The sequence below is a fragment of the Aethalodelphis obliquidens genome, unplaced genomic scaffold (assembly GCF_003676395.1).
Source record: "Aethalodelphis obliquidens isolate GAN/ISIS:26980383/991018 unplaced genomic scaffold, ASM367639v1 scaffold11, whole genome shotgun sequence".
Lineage (NCBI taxonomy): Eukaryota > Metazoa > Chordata > Mammalia > Artiodactyla > Delphinidae > Aethalodelphis > Aethalodelphis obliquidens.
In genome coordinates this window covers 30,282,852-30,306,008 of record NW_020837955.1, presented here as the reverse complement: position 1 = coordinate 30,306,008, position 23,157 = coordinate 30,282,852, and the positions used below count along the sequence as shown (strand labels likewise).

At 41.4% G+C, this 23,157-nt stretch overlaps 1 protein-coding gene across 2 annotated transcripts in view; it reads left to right on the top strand.

The window, feature by feature from the left end:
- The first annotated feature begins 6,875 nt into the window (after window positions 1–6,875).
- ABLIM1 (actin binding LIM protein 1) overlaps window positions 6,876–23,157 on the top strand; it is a 306,271-nt gene continuing 289,989 nt past the window's right edge. Inside the window, exon 1 of one of the 2 annotated variants that reach the window (XM_027112671.1) lies at window positions 6,876–7,002. In XM_027112671.1, the coding sequence (XP_026968472.1) occupies window positions 6,990–7,002 (13 nt within the window). In that variant the 5' untranslated portion in view covers window positions 6,876–6,989. The remainder of the gene's footprint in view (window positions 7,003–23,157) is intronic. The other variant, XM_027112670.1, reaches the window with a different exon arrangement.

The following is a 23,157-nucleotide window of genomic DNA, read 5'->3' as shown; positions in this document are numbered from 1 at the left end:
AAATTTGCTGCTTCTTCCTTCAGATGTATCCAGTCTACTGATGTGCTCATTGAAGGAATTCTCACATCTGGCCTTTCCATTTGACTTTTCTTATCATTTCCATCTTTTTGCTGAAATTCCCCACCATTCTGTATGTGTTGTCTTTCTTTTCCACCAGATCCAGATACATAGTTATTTTCAAGTCCTTGCTTTTAGTTCCCAAACCTGGGTCATATCTGAGTCTAGTTCTGTTGATTCTATTCGGTATCACTTTCTCTCCTCCCAAAGAAAGTTCTTTAACATTCTTGTAGTACAGGTCTTCTGGTGATGCATTTTCTCATCTTTCACTTGTTTAAAGTTTTTGATGTTATTGAAGAATACTTTGTCTGATATAGATTTCTAGTTTGACAGTTTTTTTTTTTCCTTTTGGCTCCTTAAAGAGTATTTCCAGTGTCTTCTGGTTTGCTTAGTTTCTGTCAAGAAGTCTACTCTCCTTATCTTTGTTGCTTTGCATTTAGTTTGTCTTTTTACTCCAGGAGCTTTTATGATTTTCTCTTTATCACTGGTTTTCAGCAATTTGCTTATAATACACCTGGGTGTATTTTGTTTTGTATGTGGGTATATGTGTACCCTGCCCGAGAACCACGGAGTTCTTTGAAATGTAAAATTATTGTTTTCCTCAAATTTGGAATATTTTCTGCTCCTCTCCTTTCTAAGATTCAAATATTCATATGTTAGACTATTATTGTTCCACTGGTCACTGAAACTCTGTTTATGATTTTTTCAATGTTTTTTTCCTCTGGGTATCACTTTGAATAGCTTTCATTGATTACTTCATGTTCACTGATCTTTTCTTCTGAAGAGTCTTATTTGCTATTCATTCCACTTGGTGAAATTTTTGCTTAAGATGTTGTATTTTCCTCTCTAGAACTTCAATTTGGTTTATTTGTTCTTTAAACTTTCATTTTCTTCCTCACTATCTTCATGTCTTCCTTTAAATACTTGAATGTAGTTAATTGATAGTTCCATCATCTCTATCATTCTAAGTCTGTTTTAATGATTGGTTTTTCTCTGAGTTATGGGCTACATTCTCCTGCTTTGTGGCATGTTTAGTAATTTTTGACTGGATGCTGACCATTGTAACCATTACTTTGTTGAGTGCTGAATTTGTTGTCTTCCTTTAAGATTGTTGTTTTCTATTCTACAGGCAGTTAAGTTATTTATAGACCAGTTTGATCTCTTCAAGGCCTGTTTTAAGTTTTGCTGGGGTAGATGGAGTGTACCTTTACTTCAGCAGTATTTTAGCCTCCCTACTAAGGTGTGACTCTGATGAAGTTTCCACTGAGTGCCTTAGATTATCACCAATGAATCTCTGCTGTGCCTGGCCAGAACTCAAATGTCTCCTAGCCTGTGTGAGCCGTACAAATTGTTCCTCTTTCAACAATTTTTTCATTTTGCCTACTGTTTGTAGGTTCATCTTACATGTGTACAGCCTAGTACACAGTAAAGTTTCAAGGGGATTCTTGTGTAGATTCTTGGAGCTCTTTTTCTACATAGTTTGTTCTTCTAGGTGTTCTGTCCCACAGCTTCCAGCCACTCAGTCTCCCAGGACTGTGATCTGGTTTCCTAAAAGCAATGAGACCACTGAGCTCTGTTTGAGTTTCTCCTCCTTCCGCCTGTGGTCTGCAAATCTACTTTAGTCAGAAGCTAGAGCATTCACAGGACTCATCTTATTTGCTTGCCTTTTTTTAAAGGATCACTGTCCTGAGTTGTCTGTTGTCCATCCCCTTAAGAATAGTTGCTTCATGTATTTTATTCAGTTTTTCACCTATTTGTTGTGGGAAAGCAAGCCTAATTCATTTTACTTCATCATGTCCAGAAGTGAATTTTAGTCTGTAACATTTTTTAAACATCTGCTCCATATGTAAATAAGTGTCTCTTTCTATTTCTAATATTATTCACTTTTGCCTTCTCTTTTTTTCCTTAATCAATTTCATTAAAGGTGATCCATTTTATTAATCTTCTCAAAGAAATAATTTTTATCCTAGTCTATCATTTCAAATGTATCAATGTTTAGTCAGATTTATCTACATGTAAACAAAATTTTTTCCCTCATTCTTCCATCTCACACCTTTTTTTTTTTTTGCGGTACGTGGGCCTCTCACTGTTGTGGCCTCTCCCGTTGTGGAGCGCAAGCTCGGGACGCGCAGGCTCAGCGGCCATGGCTCACGGGCCCAGCCGCTCCGCAGCATGTGGGACCTTCCCGGACTGGGGCACGAACCAGTGTCCCCTGCATCGGCAGGCTGACTCTCAAACCACTGCGCCACCAGGGAAGCCTCATCTCACACCTTTTAACAGAGGTCATTTTTTGCTATATAAATATATTTATATATTATATATAAATAATGTAGAAATGCCTTTAGTGGGAAACAATATTTGTTTATCTTAAAATATCTTTATTTTGCTCTCATTGTTGAAAGTTTTTTGCTGTTTACATAGTTTAATGGGCTACTTATAGTCTAGTCACAATTCCATTGTCTTCTGGCTTTCACCATTCCATTTAAGAAGTCTATGGTTAGTCTGTTGTTTCTTTGTAGACTGTGTCTTTTCCCTTTGTTTTTAGTGTTGTTTGGTTTCAATACAATGTGTCTAGGTCTGGATTTCTGTTTATTCATCCTGTTTGATATAAGTTGTATTTCCTTTATCTGTGGATTTGTTTTTTTGTAAAGTTCTCAGCTGTTATTTCTTTAAATGCTGTCTCTCCTCCATGTTTTCTATTCTCTCTTAGGACTCCTATTATTTATGCATTACACCATATCATTCTGCCCTCTATATATCTTAACCTCTTTTTTAATATTTCCATCTCCTAATATTTCACAGCTGTATTCTTAGCAATTTTTTAAACAACTACCTTCCATTTCACTAATTATTTGGTTCCAAATAATTTTCTGTATCACCTATTCATTGAATTAAAAATTTTTTTAACACTTGATATTTAAAATTTTGATTTTTTAAAATTTACTTGGTCATTTTTGGTAGTTTCTTGTTGGTTCATTTTTTTGTGTTGTGTACCTTTTATTACTTTATTGTATTATTTATATATTTCATCTTTTATTTTATATTTGTTATCTGGGAATTACGAGATCTGAAGTTCTTACTATCCGAATCTGCTATTTATTATTTCTGATAACTCTCATTCAGAGTGGCATGTTTTCTTCTGTATTTAGTAATCTTTGATTGCGACCTCATTTTTGGTGGCTCATCTGTCAAATTTTATCAGAATAGAATTTTTGTTTGCTTCTCTTGGGAGCCAGGGATACTACTGACCTGGAATCATTTCAGCCCCCTTTAGTGACCTGGCTTCATGACAAGTCTCAAGTTTAGCTTCTCCACCTTGTACATTGTCTAACTTTCTCGTACTTGAACATAAATGTCATGAGGACAAGGAACTAATCTAACTGGTTTGCCATGTCTTCTTCATTGCCTCTTACATGGTAGGTATTACAAACGTATTTGCTGAAAAATTATTGAGTAGTCAGATTGCCCTTTTTTTAAAAAAAACAACTTGAAGTTATACAGAAAGCTGAACTGAAGTGGTGGCGAATCAGCAGTTGAAAAGCTGTGTGAATATGAATCCATATTCAATCACTTTAAAAGTCAATGAAGAATAGAAAACACTAATAATGTCTGCTAACTTCCATTAGAAGTTGAAAGAGTATTTTTGGTAAGAGTCAAATAGTAACATCTTTTTTCAAACACAGACCGGAATGTTTCTTCCCTTTGGTCTATATAAAACTGCTATTTATAGTTTCAGCCAACGGCCTATACTTTATTACCTGACTTTAAAAAGTGGCATTTAACGTTTCTCTTAAAATTCCTTGCATCTTACAGTTTGCTTTCACGATGATTTCAAAAGTATTCTCAGTTATCTTAGATGAGAAATTTGTTAGGATGTTCAAGCTACTAACAGGAACTTGGTTGCTGTGTGGTTGGAAGAATTAGTTTCAGATTTGTAAGATTATAGGAACAGATTCTAGAATGATGTGTTGGACTCTAACAGGCATTTCAATCATAACTGCAAAATATAAGCAAATCATATATATTTTAAAATCTGAACTGATACTTAACCCGAAGAAGACCAAAGTTAAATTCATAGGGAAACCTTTCTTTAGCCAAAGATAATCTTTGATGATAACTTACCATTTTCCAACCTGCCAGTCAATCAGGTACTGAGTACCAGCGTGTGCCTAACAGTTTTGTGTAAGATGTCTTATTTCAGACTTACAGTTATATATAGGAGTGTATTTTAGAAGCAGCTGTGTAGTCTGTTATAAACATGTTAAGGACAAGAGTAAGCTCTGTTCATTATTAGGCTTTTGCGCTGTACCTATAATTTTGGTGTGAAGTTATAAGGACCAGACTATTGTGACAGTTAGAGAAAAGGGCTGGATATTAATTACAAGAATAAAAGTGAAAGTTACACAATTTGGGGACCTCCCTATCTTACTAGTCTGGGGTCTGATATAATATATGCCCTGTGATATACTTCCAGAACAAATTCAATTCAACAAGACGATCCAAGTCTCTCACTTCTAGGAACTTATAATCAGCTGGAGAGACAGGAAACACGTACAACAAAACCATTGAATGGCAACACAAAGCAGTGTATTAAGTAAAAATAGGTGGTTCTGAAAGTACAAGTTGAAAGAATGAGGAGATCAATGTGGGTTGAGGTAGCTGGAGGACTTTACGTGAGGAGACAGTGTATAAATTAATTTGGGTGAGATGGGGGGCATTTGGGAGGCACACTACAGGGAAACTATTCTGTCTACAACAGAGCGCTTGCTTAGAGGAGTAGCTAGAGAGGTAAGAAAGCATAGGTTGTGGAAAGCCTCAAAATCTTCATAGTCCTTAAGCTCCATATAGACACAGATAATGTCCATGTTGTTTACCATTGTAACTCTGGTACCTACCATAGAGACTGGCATATAGTATATATTCAATAAAATTCTGTTGAAGGATTAACTTCATGGATGAAGACACTGAAATGTTGAGGCTTTATCTGAAGATTTGTGGGGATTCACTGGAAGTTTTGGAGTATGAAGATGTCATATTATAAACAGTGTTTTAAGAAAACTATTCTCAAGGCAAGAGGCAAAATAAACTGGAGCGGGTGGAGGTTGGATGTAGGGAGAGCAGTGGCTTTCGTGTCATCATCCTTTGGGTGATAAGGGTTAACAGTAGACTGAGGATAGTGGGAAAGAAGAGCTGTTTTGTTTTTTTGTTTTTGTTTTTGCGGTACGCGGGCCTCTCACTGTTGTGGCCTCTCCCGTTGCGGAGCACAGGCTCCGGACGCGCAGGCTCAGCGGCCATGGCTCACGGGCCCAGCCGCTCCGCGGCATGATGGGATCTTCCCGGACCGGGGCACGAATCTGCGTCCCCCGCATCAGCAGGCAGACTCTCAACCACTGTGCCACCAGGGAAGCCCAGAAGAGTTGTTTTGAAATGGAAGCAACCAGATTGTGATTTATTGTCAAGTTTGCCTCCTAGAAGATAGCAAAAGGGATGTTGTCAAGATGGATAAATAATGAGTTAATTTTTGTAGTTGGTAGTTGAACATGAGAAATTCTACTCTCATTACTTACCTTTTTCCTAGTATTTCTCTCCCCACATGGTTATTTGATTGGGCTTTTTTTTCAATGATGCTCAGTTATCCACCGATTATTTTTTTCTAGAGATAGTTTGTTCACCTATTCTTTGAAGATTTCTGAATTATCAGACCTATTATACAATTCCCATTATATCAGGATAGATTTGGGAAGTGCCTACATAAATAATAACTAGAATATCTGTTGTGAGAGTGGATATAGGAATAGACACGGAGAAGGAAGTGAGTGTGAATTCCTGAAACTTGGAATTCTTTCATCAGTCTTAGAGGTTTAATAAGCTGCTGTGCCCGTTCTCCTCAAACCTTAGAATCTCACCTCTTCAGTTTAGAACTCCTGGATCTGGTGGTGTTGTAAGGTTGCTTACTAGCCTCAAGCTCTAGATGATAAAGCCTCCAGGCAGTAGGAGATTGTTCTTGTATTTTGTTCTTTTTTACTCTGATAAATAGAAAAGGTGGATTTGCTTAGAACGTTTGCCCTACTCTCCAGCCCAGCCCAGCCCTGCCCAGCCCTGCCCAGCCCTGCCCAGCCCTGATACTCCAGAGTTGATACAATAAATCAGATGTGTTTACAGACCTTCCTTGAGTGTCAGTTGACTCAAGACCCTGAGCTGGGTCAGCCCTGTTCTGCATGACCTTAAGGGTGCCAGGAAGAGAAGTCCGCCCATCCCACCCAGCCGACTTCGAAGGGGCTCACTGGTCGCTAATTTTGTTTTGACCAGCGGGTGGGCGCCCAAAGTCTTCCTCCCACTGAAGTCCAAGCCCCTTCGGCGACCGTGGTCTTCCCCTCCTGTCCAGGGCATCACTTAGGGGAGGGAACAGAACAGCTCTTTCCTCCTTTCCTTCTCTGAGACCAAAGCGGGAGGCTGGAAGGCCACTCATAGCGGCAGCACTTTTCTTATTACTACTGTTATTTTCAGTAAGGACTCGGGTCGGGGGAGGGGAGACGCAGCCCTCACCGCACGCCGCACCACGCTCGCTCGGGGACAAAAGCTCGGGCTGGCGCCGCAGCCGAGCTGACGGCGCGTCCCCGCCGCTGCTGGACCCTGTGGGCCGGGCGGCCGGGCGGCCGGGCGGGCGGGGGAGGCGGGGAGGCGGGGAGGCGGGCCCCGCCCAGCTCGGGCCGCGGGCTGTCAGCGCTGCCGCGCCCGGCCGGTCCCCGCCCGCCGGCCGTGCTGCGCCCAGCGGCGCTCAGGTGTCTTGAGGGAGGCGTCCCCGCGCGGCCAGCCGCCTCCCCACGCGGGCGGGCTCGGGTGCGCCTTGTGCGTTTCGGCGAGATTTTCCTCCCCACGCCCTGCCGGGTGACTCCGCCGCCCTCACTGCTTCGACTCCTGCTGCCTGAACCATGTCCGCGAGGGGTGAGTGGGGACCAAGTGGGCGCCGTCCCCGGACCACGCGCCGGGCCCGGCGGGAAAGGCGCGGACCAGGGCGGGCCGGGCAGGTGCCGGAGGCCGGGGGCCGGGGGCCGCGAGAACCTTGCCGGCCCCAACCCGGCCTGAAACTTTGGCATCGGATCCTTGGGCTCTGGGCGACCGAGGGTGGAGCGGGGGGAGTGTGCGGGGTGTGTATGTGTGTGTTTGTGTGTGTGTGTGTGTGTAAGGAAGCCCTCGCCCTTGACCTTGATCCCCCGGATGTGGGCGAAGCCAGAGGGCCAAGGTCGGTGTCCGGCTCACCTGTGCCAGCCGCACGTCTGGGCTGGGAGGGCGTGGGGGATGGGCTCGCCGCTGCCAGTCCTGCTGGGCAGTGGCCTGAAGGGCTGGCCGGGAGGGAGGAAGAGGTTTTTTTTTCCTCCATTCTTGTTACCATTTTGCAGCTTGGTTACGGAAGGAATCCAGGGCTTGATGCAGTAACATTTAAAGCTGCAGTGCTTACATCTCATTTAAAAAAGTAAATTCCCTACCTGTACTCCTCTTTGCATTAATCGCCCCTCACCCCCAGCGGTTTTCTTCCTGGAGTGAAACGATTAAACTGCAGGTGAAACTGGACGAAAGAAAGAAAAAAAAAAATCGGAATTGCTTTTCAGCCAAGAGTGAAGGGAATGTATTTCTTGCCATCTGGAGCCAGTGGTGATGCTGGGAGAGTGGGTTAGTCATAGCTCAGTGGCTGCTACTATGAGTGAAATATTAAAGCGATCAAGTCACTGTGCAGCTTGCCAGCAATGAAAACGAAGTGACTTGGTGGCTTTACCATAAGCTTTTAAGGAAAATAGTGATTATTTTTAGAAAGTATATTTGCCAAGCAGTAAGTACCACCCCTTTTGATACCCCGAAGCTTTAAGAGGAGTTGCAGCGTAATTTTTTTTTTTTTTAACTCTGAAGGGTTAACCCTGCTTTTTGAGGGGAGTTTAGGAATTTAACAATGTGTTGGATAATTTAGTGATGCTTTTCAAGGTTCATTCTGGGGCATGTAAATTCTATCCAGAATGTTTAAACTTCCTTTTAAGGAAACTGGTCTTTGTTGGTTTGGCAATATGGTTGGTTGGTTCCGTACCTGGAAATGGGGTGGTACAGGCAGGGTGGAATGACAGAATTTACGTTCGTAGATCTCGGGCTACAGAGGTGATATGCGACCCTGAGATACTACCTGCCCAATGATGCCTAAAAATTTGTATGTATTAGAGAAAGAAAAAAGAGGGTGAAACTACAGGGGGCTGGGTGTGTGTACGGAATCTTCTGAGTGACTCCAGCTATATAATCTCTGAACTGTGTTCTAAGACAGAGGCTTTTGGTCCCGACTCCTGTCCTAAGTATTAAAAGGAACATGGGGCGACTAGTTCTCATAGGTTGTAAAGCTCTCTGTGGTCAGAGTCCACCTCTGATGCAGCTTTATGCCACCCAAACCCCTTAGTACACAAAACATTGCCCACCGTAGGAGCCAACTAACTACTGGGAGCCTTGGTAGGTCCTAGAAAGCATCAAGTTCATTAGGTAACCCCCCAGTTTCACCTTGTCTCTGGCCCGTTCTACTACAAGGTCTCTGTGGTTTATCCGAGGATATGAAATGAAGATGCCCCAGTGATTCAGAGGCTAGAGCCCTGGCTTGGGACCTGGTTCTTGAGTATTTCTTCTCGAACCTGGTTTCAAGCAGGATGATTTCGAGTCGGACACAGATCTTTCACTTAGCGTTCTTGTTTCCCCTTCAAACTCCATGTTGATAATCTTGCATTTAACAGTTTGAAGTCTGACTAATATTGCAAGGGGAGTAAAAACATGATAAATATCAGTTACTGCATACTTACTACATGTCAGGCGCTTTACATGTATTGCATCGGTTGGTCCTCACAATAACTGACTCAAGTAGATGCTGTCATTACCTCTCCATTTCACAGATGAAGGAACTGAGGTTTTGAGAGATTGTGTAACTTAACGTGAGCTCAAACATTTGGTAGGTGGCAGATCCTGATTTCTACCCAGGACTGTCTGACTTCTGATCACATCCACTTTGTTTTAGTGCTTCTCTATTACTTGTCCTTTGAGTATTACAGTAAACATCACAATCATTGATTTGCTGAGAGAGAAAAATGCCCTATACTTGAGATTGAAAGGAAATGGCCTTGGTAAGTAATTTGGAATTCCCAGTACATTTAGGAACTTCTTCGTGGACATTTGGTAAAAGACCAAGTGAGGGAAACAAGGCCCTTGATCCTTGATGTTATTAATTTGATATCCCCACTCTGTTTCTTCCTCCTTCACTTTTGAGGACCAGAACTTCCTAGATATTACCAATGACTGAAGATTTTTCTTATGTTTCTATGAAGTACTTTTATCTTTATGAATTTGTAAACAACAATTCTAAATGATTAGTAGAATGCCTAGTACAGTAGCTACTGAGTTAAGCTCGTGTGGAAAGATGTCTGTTTGCCATTTATTTTTTATAAAAGATGTTTTCAGAACTGAGCTTCACTATGCTTTTCTAATCTGCTCTCATCTCTATTCCTGAAAGTAGAGATAAACTTTTATGGTCAGAAAGTTAATGTGTCTACTTAAATACCTGACTTATCATTAGGACGGTCTTTAGATACTTGGAAAGATAGATCTCATTAATTTAAAAAATGAACTCTTCTTATTTCTAATATCTAGACTTGTAAGTTATGGTAGGGGTAGACATATTTTTTAAAAATTGAAAATGCTGAAACATTGAATCCCATAGAAAAGTAATTTTATTAAAATATTTTAGAGAGAAAAAAAAATATATATATATATATTTTTTGCGGTATGCGGGCCTCTCACTGTTGTGGCCTCTCCCGTTAAGGAGCACAGGCTCCGGACGCGCAGGCTCAGCGGCCATGGCTCACGGGCCCAGCCGCTCCGTGGCATGTGGGATCCTCCCGGACCGGGGCACGAACCTGCGTCCCCTGCATCGGCACGCGGACTCCCAACCACTGCGCCACCAGGGAAGCCCGAGAAAAATACTTTTGAATTCATCTTCTCTTTAAGATATAGAGTACTAAAATTTAATTCATTATTCAAACTAACAATAAAAGGTATTCTTAAATTTCATGATAGTCCAGCTAAGACATTCCTCATCTTGTGGTCATTTAGAATACTATCATCAAAGACTTTTAACTTGGTGTTGTATTTTTACTGCTAGAGACCAAAATGGAGCTATCATGTCTTGATTTTGAATTGACAAACTGAGGGAAATTATAACACTTAGAATAGAGTTTCCAAACCTGGGAAGAATCATCTAGGTAGCCTTTTTAAAATGTAGATTCTCAGGTCTCATTCCAGGTCTAATGGCTCATAACCTGTAAAGGTAGTGCCCAAACATCCACATACTATGTGAAAAGCTCCCCAGGTAATTCTAAAAATCATTAGATTAGAGCAGGATCAAAGAATCACCTGGAGTATTTATTAAATATGCTGATACCGGGCTCTGCTTCAGATCTACTGAATCGGAATATTCATGGAAGCCCTGGGAATCTGAATTTGTAGCAAATTTCAGTTGATTCTTATGTACAGCCAGACTTTGGAGTTATTGAATTAGAGCTTGTTTCTTTTAACTCAGGGGTTCTGTATCGTCCAGAAAGTTTTGGAAAAAAGCTGTTTTTGAGTTATAAAAATAATGTGCTAAATTTTATTATCAATATATTCATATAATCAAAATATATTAATGTATAAATGGATATATTAAATATTGAAGTTATAGAGTATTATATTAAAAATTCAAACAGAAGTGTATTAAGTTAAAAATGAAAATGTTCTATTTTTACACCCGTCCTACCACATCCTCGAAATTAAGCATGGCAAACAGTGCACCCTGTGTATCCTTCCTGGCAGTTTCTATCTGGTTAGCTTTTGGTTCAGTTCAATAAATATTAAATACCTATTCAGTATAAGATGCGTGGCAGCAACTGGCGCTGTATGCAGAAGAGATCGCTTATGAGCTTATTAGGTTTTCAGAGCTCGAGTCTTGAGAAAATAGGTCCAGGTATGTGAGGATAGAGTCCACAGCACTGGCAGAGAAATAACTCAGTACGTATGCTCTAGAAATGTTAGATCAGTCTTGCTATCTTTGTTTTCAGAACTTCCATAAAACTAGGAGCAACCTGAATGCTTATCCATTGGAGGATGAGTGACTAAATCATGGTTCATCCATACTATAGACTGTTATGCAACTATTAGAAAGAATGACTTAGGTCCCTATGTGTTGGTCTGGAGTGATGGCCATGATACATTATTAAGGGAAAAGAGCAAGTGTTATGATAAAATATATATGTGCGATCCTAGTTCTACAAATTGAGAAAAATCTCTAAGTGTGCATATGGGTGTGCCATGAGCATAGAGAAAGTCATAGAACAGTACACACCAAGCATTCAACAGTGGTTAAAAAAAGTCAAGGGTAAAAAAAGGTCGAGGATAAAAAAAGTTAAAGTCAAGGGTAGGGAGGGGAGAGAGTTGGCTTTTCTTTGAACACATCTTTGTGTTGTCTGATAGCAAGTAGATATAGCTTAAAAGATTGAGAGAAAAATTGAATAAATAAGAAAAATGTCCACTTCATCCCCAGTATTCATTTCATTTTTTCAAGTCAGGATTGTAGATTTTATGTAGATTCATTTATTCAACAAACATTTACTGAACACCTGTTACATGCCAGCAGTCAGTGACTAGGACACAGCATATACCCTCAAGGAACTCATAGTTCTGTGCGGGAGACAAATACATAAATACTATTTATAAAAGGATATGCTGAGTGCAGAGAGAAGGAGAGAGATAATGTGGGCTGGAGAAAGAGTTATGATGATACAAAGGAGTGGCACCGAATATAGCCGTCGGGGTTGAGGACCAGGAGATCAGGTGAGGTTTCCTGAAGAAAGCAGGGATGTTTTCTTGGAGAATGAGTTGGATTTAGCCAAGTGAAAAAGGATGGGGTAGAGGGAAAGGCTTTCCAGGGAGACTCGGGCATGAAAGAAACAGTTGTGTGTATGTCAACCTGGAAAGCATGTAGGTTCAGGAGGGTGTGTTTGCCAGGGAGAGGGGAGCCAGATCTCCACTGAGTGAGAAGGTGCGGCGGGCACTTTGTGGAACGGCTGGGGATGTAGGGATTTTCATTTACAAGGAAGGGTGGTTCCAGGGAGCACAGTGGAAGGTCATCAGTGGTGGGTGGGAGTTGTGCAGCAGGAGGGAAGCAGCACAGGGCAGGGAGGATGAGGGGGAGAGGAAATGAGCGAGGCTGGGCCCTCTCAGTCCTTTCCGTGACTGAGACTGCAGGAATGAGGGACACGGTTGGGCATGGTCGGCCTCAAATATCTTAACTTTGGCATGAGGAGTTCTGGTGGCAGGCCGAGCTGAGTCCCAGGCAGTACTGGCTAAAGGCAGCGAGGAGGTGAGGGCTGCCATCAGATTTGTAGAGCAGCAGCTAAGACCTGTGCTGGACAGTGGTTCTTCCATAGGGCTGAGGTGCAGAGGGACTCTAGGAATCAGAGCCACACTCACTTGTGCTGACGTCTTCTGCTTCCATGCTTACAGTAGGGCTCAACAAATACGCACCTGCTAAATGATAAGTGGAGGCTTCCACTCTGTCTCTTCTCTCTCTTACTTCCTCCTGTAACTCCATGTCTGTTATACCTCTAGTTGCATCACTCTACCTTTATCAACTTCTTTCATGGTGATATTGCAAAGATTAATGCGCTAAGACTTTATGTAGGCCTCTCCCGTTGCAAAGCACAGGCTCCAGACGCGCAGGCTCAGCGACCATGGCTCACCGGCCCAGCTGCTCCGCGGCACGTGGGATTTTCCCAGACCGGGGCACGAACCCACGTCACCTGCATTGGCAGGTGGACTCTCAACCACTGCACCACCAGGGAAGCCCGTTCTAAGACTTCTTATTAGGTGTTATAGGGGGGCTGTTTTTCTGGCCTGTATCTTCTGGCGTCTGGCTAGAGTTTTTCTTCTCTTTGAGTTACAGAACTCTGAAGCAATTTACCGAACTGAACAAAAAGGACAATGTATTTGAAAGCCAAGTCTAGCCATTATAAGTTTTAGTATTAAAAGGAAAATAAAGCAGCAAAACACTACACTTCCTAGAAGTCCTTTTTTGCACTTAAAATATATGGGTTCCAATTAAATAGATTTTTTTTTTTTTTACATGAGAGAAGTAGCTTTTGACATCAGTTTCTCACAGGTGGGAGAATCATGTTTCAGAAAAGAGTTTCAGAAGGTTGAATTGTTCATGCATTGTATCTCTGAACAGCATTATATATATATGTGTATATATATATACATATATATATATATTTTTTTTTTTTTTTTAAATTTGAGACCTCATGTAGAGAAGGTTGAGTTAATCATACTTCTCAGGTTATGGCTTACTGTCATCAACAGTTCATCAGACCCCTCCCTTGTCCAGTTTATTTATTGATATATTTTTATCCCTATCCCTCAATCCCATTCCTTTTCCCAATGGCAACTATTCTAGTACATTTGATATGTGTGTCCTAGAATTTACAGTAAAACCAATTCTTAGAACAGTTCTTATATTTAAAGCTGTAAGTACCAAGTTATTTTACTTTATGTGTGTGTCTGTGTGTCTTTGTGTTTGAAAGATTAACCAAATTCTTATTTGGATACCTGATTTTGTGAACAGATATGTATTTCTGATCTTATTTGGAAGTTTACATCACTTAATGCAACAGCAAGCCTTATTCTGTTAGAGACTAGATATACAATATGAAAAAAGGTTATTCTCAATCCCAAAGGAATACAAACTAAGGTGTGTGTGTGTGTGTGTGTGTGTGTGTGTGTGTAAAGTTATGTACATGTACACAGCTGATCAGAATAGATCATTAAGATTATCAAATAAGAATCATCAAACTGCTATGGGAGGTTCAACTAATTTGTGACTGGAGATAACATGAAGCCTTCACTTCACAGAGGACATGGAAATTGAGTTGAATCTTGAAGGATGAGTAGGGATCTGGCAGGCAGAATACTGAAAGATGTGCTTCCTTTCAGAAGGAACAGGAACCGCATAGGTAAAAACATGGAGGAGGGAAAGTGCAGGACATATGGGGAGGAAGGAGTCTGTGACATGTGAGGGGGTTACAGGATTGGTGGTGGGGAGGAGAGGAAGAATAGGGAAGACAAGGGAATGATGCATTGAACTAGTAAGCCTTTCCATCAAAGGCTTTTCCTAAACAGAGAAGTGCAGATGTAAAGAAGGGAAGTGAGAGGTCTGTCCTTGGTACATTCAGATAACTCATTCCTGGTTGTTCAGCTGCCCACAATGGTATTGATGGTATTTTATTGCCAATTTATGCTGCAGTGAGTTACATTTTATCCTGACCACAATTCCCATTTAGGTAAAAACTTTGCCCAAAGCCCGCTCTCGTGTTTTCTTTTTTATTGCAGATTAGGAGTCTTATCTTTAGTTTTGTACCTGACCTCAGAATATTCCAGGACAAAGAATGCTGGCATACAGGAGGGCTGAATGCAGAATAGCCAAGCAACATGTTTCACTCTAGCCAGGGGAAGGAGCAAGGCCATTCCCCCAGAAGTGTGCGTTCTTAACCAATCCTCCTTTTACACGCACATTAACAGTTCCCTCAGTTCTAGAGAGGAACAAAACAGCACTAATTCATAGAGCCCTTTAAAATGAAAGATGACATTTTGTAAAATTTATGGAACAATCTCTTTGAGATGGTAAATTAGTCTTCATAATCTTTTAGGGGAGAAATGTTTCTTTTTTTTATGAGCCTGTGGTTTCAGGTTCTCTAACTCAATCCATATTAGTGTTCATTGACATAGATAGTACTGATCACTTGATACAATTTAACATTTTGTTGCTCCATTCCCAAGGTGCTACTTATTAAGTCCTGAACTTGTGGTGCCATTATCTGCTTAATCACTGGTTTCTAATTACATGGTAGTGAAATGAAAAGGAATGTAAGTGGTCAGCATTTCACCCTGGTTAAAGCAGCAGACTCTGAATACCATCCATCCATCCACCCATTCCATACATATCTACGTAGCCTTCCTAGGGTTCCTAATAAACATCATCAAAGAGCCCGCTGTCTGTCTATATGTATTACATTTTATAATGTCACTAGGAGTTGACAGCTCATGTTGCCTTTCACTATCCTATTATGGTAGGGTTGTTCTCTCTCTAAATGTGCTGTGCGTACCAAAAAGAACCGATTTTGTTCATTTGCCCTGAGGACTTCTCGAGAAGTATTATGAAGCTTTGTGGTCCTCTCCTGCAGCCCATCTTGTCCACCCATTTTGGTGACAGTGTAGCAAGGCTAAAAATGAACTTACGACTCCACTCCATGGATAGAGCAATCCATGTGTTTCTTTGGGTTCTCCTGGGGCACTTCCATTTTTAGGTCTTGTTTTCTCCCCCACAAGTTAGGGTATACTCTTTGCTACCTTAGTAAATACCTCACGATCTAGAGCACAAACAACTTCATTCTGTCACAGACAACAGCCTGAGGAGAAAAACCAATTCACTTGCAAACTGGAGAGGAAATTGTTATGAGAGTGAAGTGTGAGGGAGAGGAAGAAGGAGAGAGAGGGAGGGAGAATATGAGAACAATAGGGGATTGATGTAGATTAAACAAGACTATTACAAATTGAAAATAGAGATATCAGATTTGACTCTAACTTAGATATTTGCTAGTATAAATTGAATTATCACATTTTTCTTTACTGAAAATGGAATAGAAGCTAGTGGAGTTGAAATTTATGTTAGATATACACAGGATTCCAGAACGAAGAAAATGCATACTTTTTCTCTCCCTTCCCCTAAGAACAGAAATGCCAACTATTTATCTGAAAATTTCTTGACAGCAAGCAAGAAGACAGTGTGGTGGACAGGGGTTAACTCTTTTGCTCTTTCGACCTTCCTCACTGATATTCAATCAGCTAATATTTATCGAACCTCTTTTCTAGAGCAGCCAGATTTATTCCAAATCTATATATTAATTAATAAAGTCATTTAACAAATATTTATTGAGCACTCTGGAGTGAGGATTGTCATGATTTTGGGGTGCAGAAATATTAAAAGGTGTTAGAATTTGTGATTGAATGAGGCTGGAGCAAATAGGGCTGATCAACATTTATTGTTGGCATTTAATCTAACTTACATGTATTGTATAAGTTAACATCCAAATGGGATACTTCTATCTAGGACAAATGCTAAACCTGATGGGATGCTGGAACATAGGTGTAGAGTGGGGCTATCCCAGGGAAATTGGGATTGTGGGCTTCCTACCTAGTAGAGTTTCTAGCCAGCCTGTGTTTTGGTGTCAGTGTATTCCTTGGTCTCAAAGGATAGAATTTTTGTGAGTATCTGAATATTTGCCTGTAATGTTACCTACATTGTATACTATCTACATCAAAATTTAACTTAAATCCTAAACTGGCCATCTCCTCCCCATCAATCCAGCACATTTCTGGGCTATTTTCTCTCATGGGAAGTTGGTCTGCTCAGGTGTAATTACCATTAGAGACCAACAATAACATTTGATATGAAGTCAAACCCAAATGAATTTTTAGAATTTTTTTTTGGAGTAATTCACACAATAATTTTCTTCTGTCGGGGTCGTTATCTGGAGAAAAACTATTGTGGGAAGGAAATGTGCCTTTGGTCTTCCATAGTCATTTAAAATGAGTGGCTCTGTTTCTTCTAGTTAGTGAAATTTCAAAGCAGCTTTGAAATGTGTAGTTCAGTCTACCTGTGTCTGTTCTTGGACTCACTATGTATTTGATGTCTCTCTGCCAATGTATTTAAGGTTTATTTCCCCAGTACATTGTATAATTTATTGGAAAATTTATCTAATATGTATTTACCAGTATAAGGAAATTGTCTGTCCGTGTTTTGTTTTATAATTACTGGGTGGGCAAGTTCTTATTGAGTAGATGTACCCATAAAATCCTTTGTATTATTCAGCCCTAAATTAGGATAAAAATGAAAGCAGAAATTGTGGGTCAAGCACCCCCAAATTACTTGCTGCTTCATTAGAGGTCATGTGATTTTGGTCCTTTGTGAGAGAATTTCTTTTTTAGGCTTGTGTGAGAAAGAGCTCTACATGCGTAACTATTGTTATTCACATTTTAATAAATTAAAGTTCTTTATTCTGTACTGTGTGTTCTCTCTCCAGCTCTTTAACTTTATTACATATGTGAATCATATTTGATGGTGTATATGTAATCATGTTGGAGTCAATTTATAAATAGTTTGTCCTAAAGAAAATATCCTATAAGATGTTTTGCTTAAAACTGTGTCTGAGGTGTTTCCCCGTGCTTTTCTTTCTCAGCTTACTGAGAATTCATTTAAAAAACACATCCAGGGCTTCCCTGGTGGCACAGTGGTTGAGAGTCCGCCTGCCGATGCAGGGGACACGGGTTTCGTGCCCCGGTCCGGGAGGATCCCACATGCCGCGGAGCGGCTGGGCCCGTGAGCCATGGCCGCTGAGCCTGCGCGTCCGGAGCCTGTGCTCCGCAATGGGAGAGGCCACAGCAGTGAGAGGCCCGCGTAAGGCAAAAAAAAAAAAAAAAAAAAACATCCACAAGAGGGTAGCCACCAGAGAACTGAATGGTAACAATGAAGGGAAATGAGGACAACGAAGTAAACAGCTATTTCTGGCTTATACTCCAAATAAGAATGAACAGAAGGATACAAGTCCCAGAGTCTGGGGGAAGGAGAGAGGGGAGGGGAAGCCATCATTTTTAAATGTTAAAAAAACTGTAGAAAAGAAGTTGAGGTTGGCAGCCTCTAATGGCTTCTAGGGAGATTTTTTTGTTGCTCCTGTTCTTTGTAAAACAAGAGAATCTTTATTTTGATTCATTTAAGCATTCGGGTGAGCAATAAACATGAACACCAGCGATAGCGTAGTTTTCTCACCAGTTCCTTAGCTCCTTTTTATTTTAGAAGGATCTGTTCAGTGGTTAGACACTTTATATAAACTGTAGAATTGGAGTTGTAAACAATGTGTTCATTTATCCAGTCATTCAATAAGTACTAGTTGAACACCTACTAAGGGCTCAAATTATTCGAGGTGTTGAAAAGAGATGGCCACTTACCAAATAAACATATAATGTGACAAGGGGTGATAAAGTGCTAGGAAGAAATATAAAGAAGAGCAAAGAGAAGAGAGAGAGTTGGGGAGATGAGAGGGCAGGGCAGGTGCTAATTTATACCTACGGGATGATAATGGAAGGCCTCTTTGATAAAGTGACGGGTGAGCAGAGACCCGAAGGAAGTGAGAGGTCATGCAGATTCTGGCAGAAGGGTTTTCTAGGCAGTGAGATGAGCAGTGCAAAGGGGTTGAGGTCTATCCTGCGTGTGTGTCCTGGGACCAGCAGGAGGCCAGTGTGGCTGGATCAGAGAGTGTAGGGGAGAGGGAGGGAGGTGAAGTCAGAGAGGTAGTTGGGGAAGGGGTGGCTATGTCAAATTGGTCCTTACAGGCCACTGTGAGAACCCAAGTTTTCCTCTGAGTGAGACTGAGTGAGATAGGAGGCCCTTGATAGTTCTGAGCAGAGTTGTGACATGATTTGATATAGTTTAAAAGGATCACTTGGTCAACAATATAGAGAATAGATTGTAGTGAATAAGGGTAGATGCATGAAGACCATTTAGGAGGTTACTGCAATGGTCAAAACAGAAGATGGTGGCTTGGACCAGATGGTAGGAAAGCAGCTGGTGAAAAGTCAATGGATTCTGGAAATATTTCTAAGGAAGTGCTTATAGGACTTGTGGATGGGTGGGAAACATGGAGCAAAAGAAGGGGGAGAACTGTGGATACCTCCATTTTCTCAGCAGCTGGAAGGGTAGCATGTCGTTTCCTAGAATGGGGAAGCATGTTGAACAAGCAGGTTTGGGGAGTAGGGGAATCAAGCATTTTGGACATTTAAATTTGAGATGTCTCTTAGGTATTCTATTATGAGAATCTTTATTATGCCCATTTTACAGATAGAGAAAATGAGGCACAGAGAAGTGAAGACACTTGCCTGATATCACCTAGATAATAAGTGGTTGATACAGGATTTAAATTCAGGTCTTGTTCGTGCCAGAGTATATGTTATCCACCACAATGCTGCCTCTTTACATGAGGCTGAAATACATGCCAGAAAAATAATGCATCTAGTTTTCACTTCTTAATTATGATTTCTCATTATATGAGATAATTTTCTGCATTTTAAAACATGGCTTGTGTTTAAGGGGAAAATAAAACCCTGTCAGTCACATTATTCCAAATTCTACTATTTGTCAGTGTTATCACTGTTAGCATTGCAAAAATGCTACCGAAATAAGAAGCATAGTATGGCATTCATTCATGCATTCCATTGGATTGTTGAGTGCTTGCTATAAACCAGGCTTGGGAGGTGCTTACTGGCTCCTCTACTAGCAGAGCTGCCAGACTCATGAGGTGAGAGGCGTGTGCACAGAAGGTGCAGCACAGTGTGACCAGTGGTGATGGTGGGACGTAAAACGTGCTGCAGGAGCACAGAGGAAGGACCCGCACCATCTTGACTGGACATGGGGCCAAAGAAGACTTGACGAAGCAAGTGATACCAGAATGGGACCTTAACAAATGAGTGCCAAATGAGAGAAGTGGTGGAAAAGCGTTGCAAACACAGCATGCTTTTAGAATTTTAAAAATGCTAATTAAGCATATGAAACAGTAAGACATTTGAAGTGAAATGTAACATACAGGAGCAATATCAGGAAAATTTAAAAATTACCCTGAGGAGAAACATGAAAAATTTAAGTCATTGAAGAGACCTACTAGGCTCGTGGATAACAAGACACTATATTGTAAAAATGTTCATTTCCCCTAAATCTCTCTACAAAAGAAATGAAATCTCGATTAAAATGCCAACAGAATCTTTTTTTAGAGGCATGGCAAAATGATACTATTATTTGTTTTGCAAAATGAAATTTATGAAATTCTGAGAAAGAGGTGTAGTTAAGTGAGGGTTAGCTGTATCAGATATTAAAATGTAATATGAAACTGCAATAATTAAAACAGTTAAGTATTGGAGAAAAATGAGAGTAGTGGGAAAAGATTACAGAGTACAGTAAACAAGTGTGTATGGAATTTAATTATAGAAAAGTGGCCTTTTTGTGTGTGTGTGTGAGATATGCGGGCCTTTCACTGTTGTGGCCTCTCCCGCTGTGGAGCACAGGCTCTGGACGCGCAGGCTCAGCGGCCATGGCTCACGGGCCCAGCCGCTCCGCAGCATGTGGGATCTTCCCGGACCGGGGCACGAACCCGTGTCCCCTGCATCGGCAGGCGGACTCCCAACCACTGCGCCACCAGGGAAGCCCGAAAAGTGGCTTTTTAAGGTCAGTGTGAGAAGAGAGATTCAATAAATGGTACGGGTACAGCTGGCTATTTAGAACAAAGAAATCTGGATCCCTTATTTCTTACACACCGGCACACAATTCCTAGTGTAGTAAGTCATTAAGTGTAAAATAAATGAAACAATAGTGGTCCTAGAAGAAAACACAGGTAAATTTATAACCTGAGGATGTTAGAAGATTCCTGACCTTTCATACAGGCTACAAAGCTCAGAAGTCATAAAAGAAAATGTAGATACACTTCACTACATAAAAATATGGCAAGAATTCTGTATGGTTAAAAATACCCCACCCTGCCTTCTGGCTTGCATCACAAGACCCCAGCAGAGCTGACTCGACCTGGCCACCTGCACCAGGAAGGTCCAGCCAGCAGATAGCCGGAGAAGAGGCAGAGATGGGCTGGGTTGGGGGGGGCATTACCGGGGCCTTTTAGAGAGCATGGCAAATGCTTTGACAGTGTTAGTGTTAGGGTTCCCCTGAGAACTTCACTGAAGTTTCACTCTCTGTACAAAGCAGGCCAGACAAATTCTGAGGACAGCCTTCACCCCTCATTTCACAAACACAGAGGGAGGGTTTTCACTACCAAATGCAAGGGGTACAGCATAGTCCCTGCCTCGGGGAGGCCTCGTTGGGCCTAGGTTTGATATCTGAAATTGGAAGGCCACCATCACTCCCATTCTTCCCTGTCTTCCAGAACATTCACATTCCTTAGGATAGTGCGGTCAGAAGCTTTATCCCTTTTCTTGACAGTTGTAGGAATGGCACGAAGTGGTCGTCTACTTTAAGGTTAATATTAGGCTACCCAGTGACACTGGCACACATTTACCATAGAAAAACAGGTGACATGGTTGGGATGCTCTATTCCTGCTGAAAAAGGGGACAAAGGAACACTTGAAGGTGGGCTAGAAGGGGCAGTCTAATGAACTCATTGATCTCAGCCTTTTCTCCTCCCAGAGCCAAGCTGCCTAAAGTGATAAAGGATATTTACTTGCTGGTGCTCAGAACATTTGACTTAAGTGAGCCTCCTATTAATGGTTCTTGGAGATTAGCCTGCCTGATTCTCTGAATCCCTTTGATTAAATCTGGGCTTGCTTTGGAGGCATCCTTTTGCCCTGATTTCTCTGCTAATAAATACATTTTGAACTTGGTGGTGAACTCTGCTCTTCCTCTAACGGTTACACTTCCTCTACCCAGACTTTTTCATTTTAGTGTCTAGTCAGTGACACTAAACTGTGCAGAGTTGTCTAAGTGGCTCTATCCTCTCCTAGACTGTGGATTCTGAGAAGCCAGAGACCGAATGTTATAAGTGCGCTCCCAGATCCTAGCCCACCCCAGAGCCTGAAGCTGAGTACCGTTCAATGAACAGTTATTGAGAGATTGGGAGAAGAAAGGTTGCTGTGCATGAAATCCACAGTCTGGTGGGATGCACAAACATATGAAGGGGGGTAGAAGGAGAAGCTGCTGTCCTAGAATTTCTCAGTCCTTTTGGTTGAACTCAAGCTGGATGTGACTTGAAAGTTCATTTCCTCATATGCCTTTGCTCTTAAACCTGATCAAGGACACAGTTTTTCCTACTTGGGCAAGGAGTGTTTGACATGCAGATTCTAACCCCATCCATTGTGTTCTTCAGTAGGCTGGGTTCTGGAAGGATTGAAGCTAGACACTCTGACGTGGTTGCTCTGATGCGCGATTTCACCCCTCTTGCCCCTGCGTTTTGTTTTCCTACAAGGTGATGTGTACCCCAGGGACCCTGACCCTCTCCTCCCTTTATCCTCCTCACACCCACACTCCTCATTCCCACCTGTCACGGGGTTCTGGAATGTGTCAAGGATACTGGGGTGCATATTGGGTATGTTGTTGTGTTGCCCACTGCATTTGCAGCTACAAATTAATCCCCTTCAAAGCGTCCTTCAGCAATTTCCAAGAGTTTCCTAAGGTATTGTCTCACGTGTCTTATGTCTGGACATGCAGCTTGGCTGCAACCCTGCTGCCTTGGTGTAGAAAACATCCTTGAGCACTGCTCTTTTGCTGGGCCTTCTGGTCCCCTCTCCCACCCCCACCCAGTCTGGCCATACTCTCCCTGAGCTGGTTTGAGCTAAGCATGGCCAGAGGCTCTTCCCCAGAGCACAACTGAAACCAAGGTGTAACTTAGAAAATTAAATGAAAACTAAAAAGGTAAAAGCTTCTTTTTTAATTCTAAGAGCTATAGTATAACTGTCCAGAGAAACTCTTTTGATGTAAAAGTGGGATATACACATATACTTAGATTTAAAAGAATAATTTAAATAACATGGGACGTGAAAGGTCTTCATCCTCTGAAGTAACCACTATTACCAGTTTCTTGAGATTCTTTTCTAGAGAAAAGTTATGTGTGTACTAGGACACTAAAATCAATCTATTACCTATAAAATGAAGATCTACCTACCTGCTTACTTAAAAACACACTTGGCCTTTTTCACGTAATATATCTTGATGTTGTTCCCTCTTAGTACCTGCAGATATAGCTCATTTTTAAAAATGACTTCATAGTGTTCAAGCAGATGGTTTCACCACACCTGACTTAATAATCCTTTTTGATAGATACTTTGCTTGATGGCTTTTATAGACAATGCTGCATTGAACATCGTTGTGCATGTATCTTGTTGAGATTTTTAGAGCATAGCAATAGGTATTAGCTGTAACTTTTTTTTTTTTTTTTTTTTTTTTTTGGT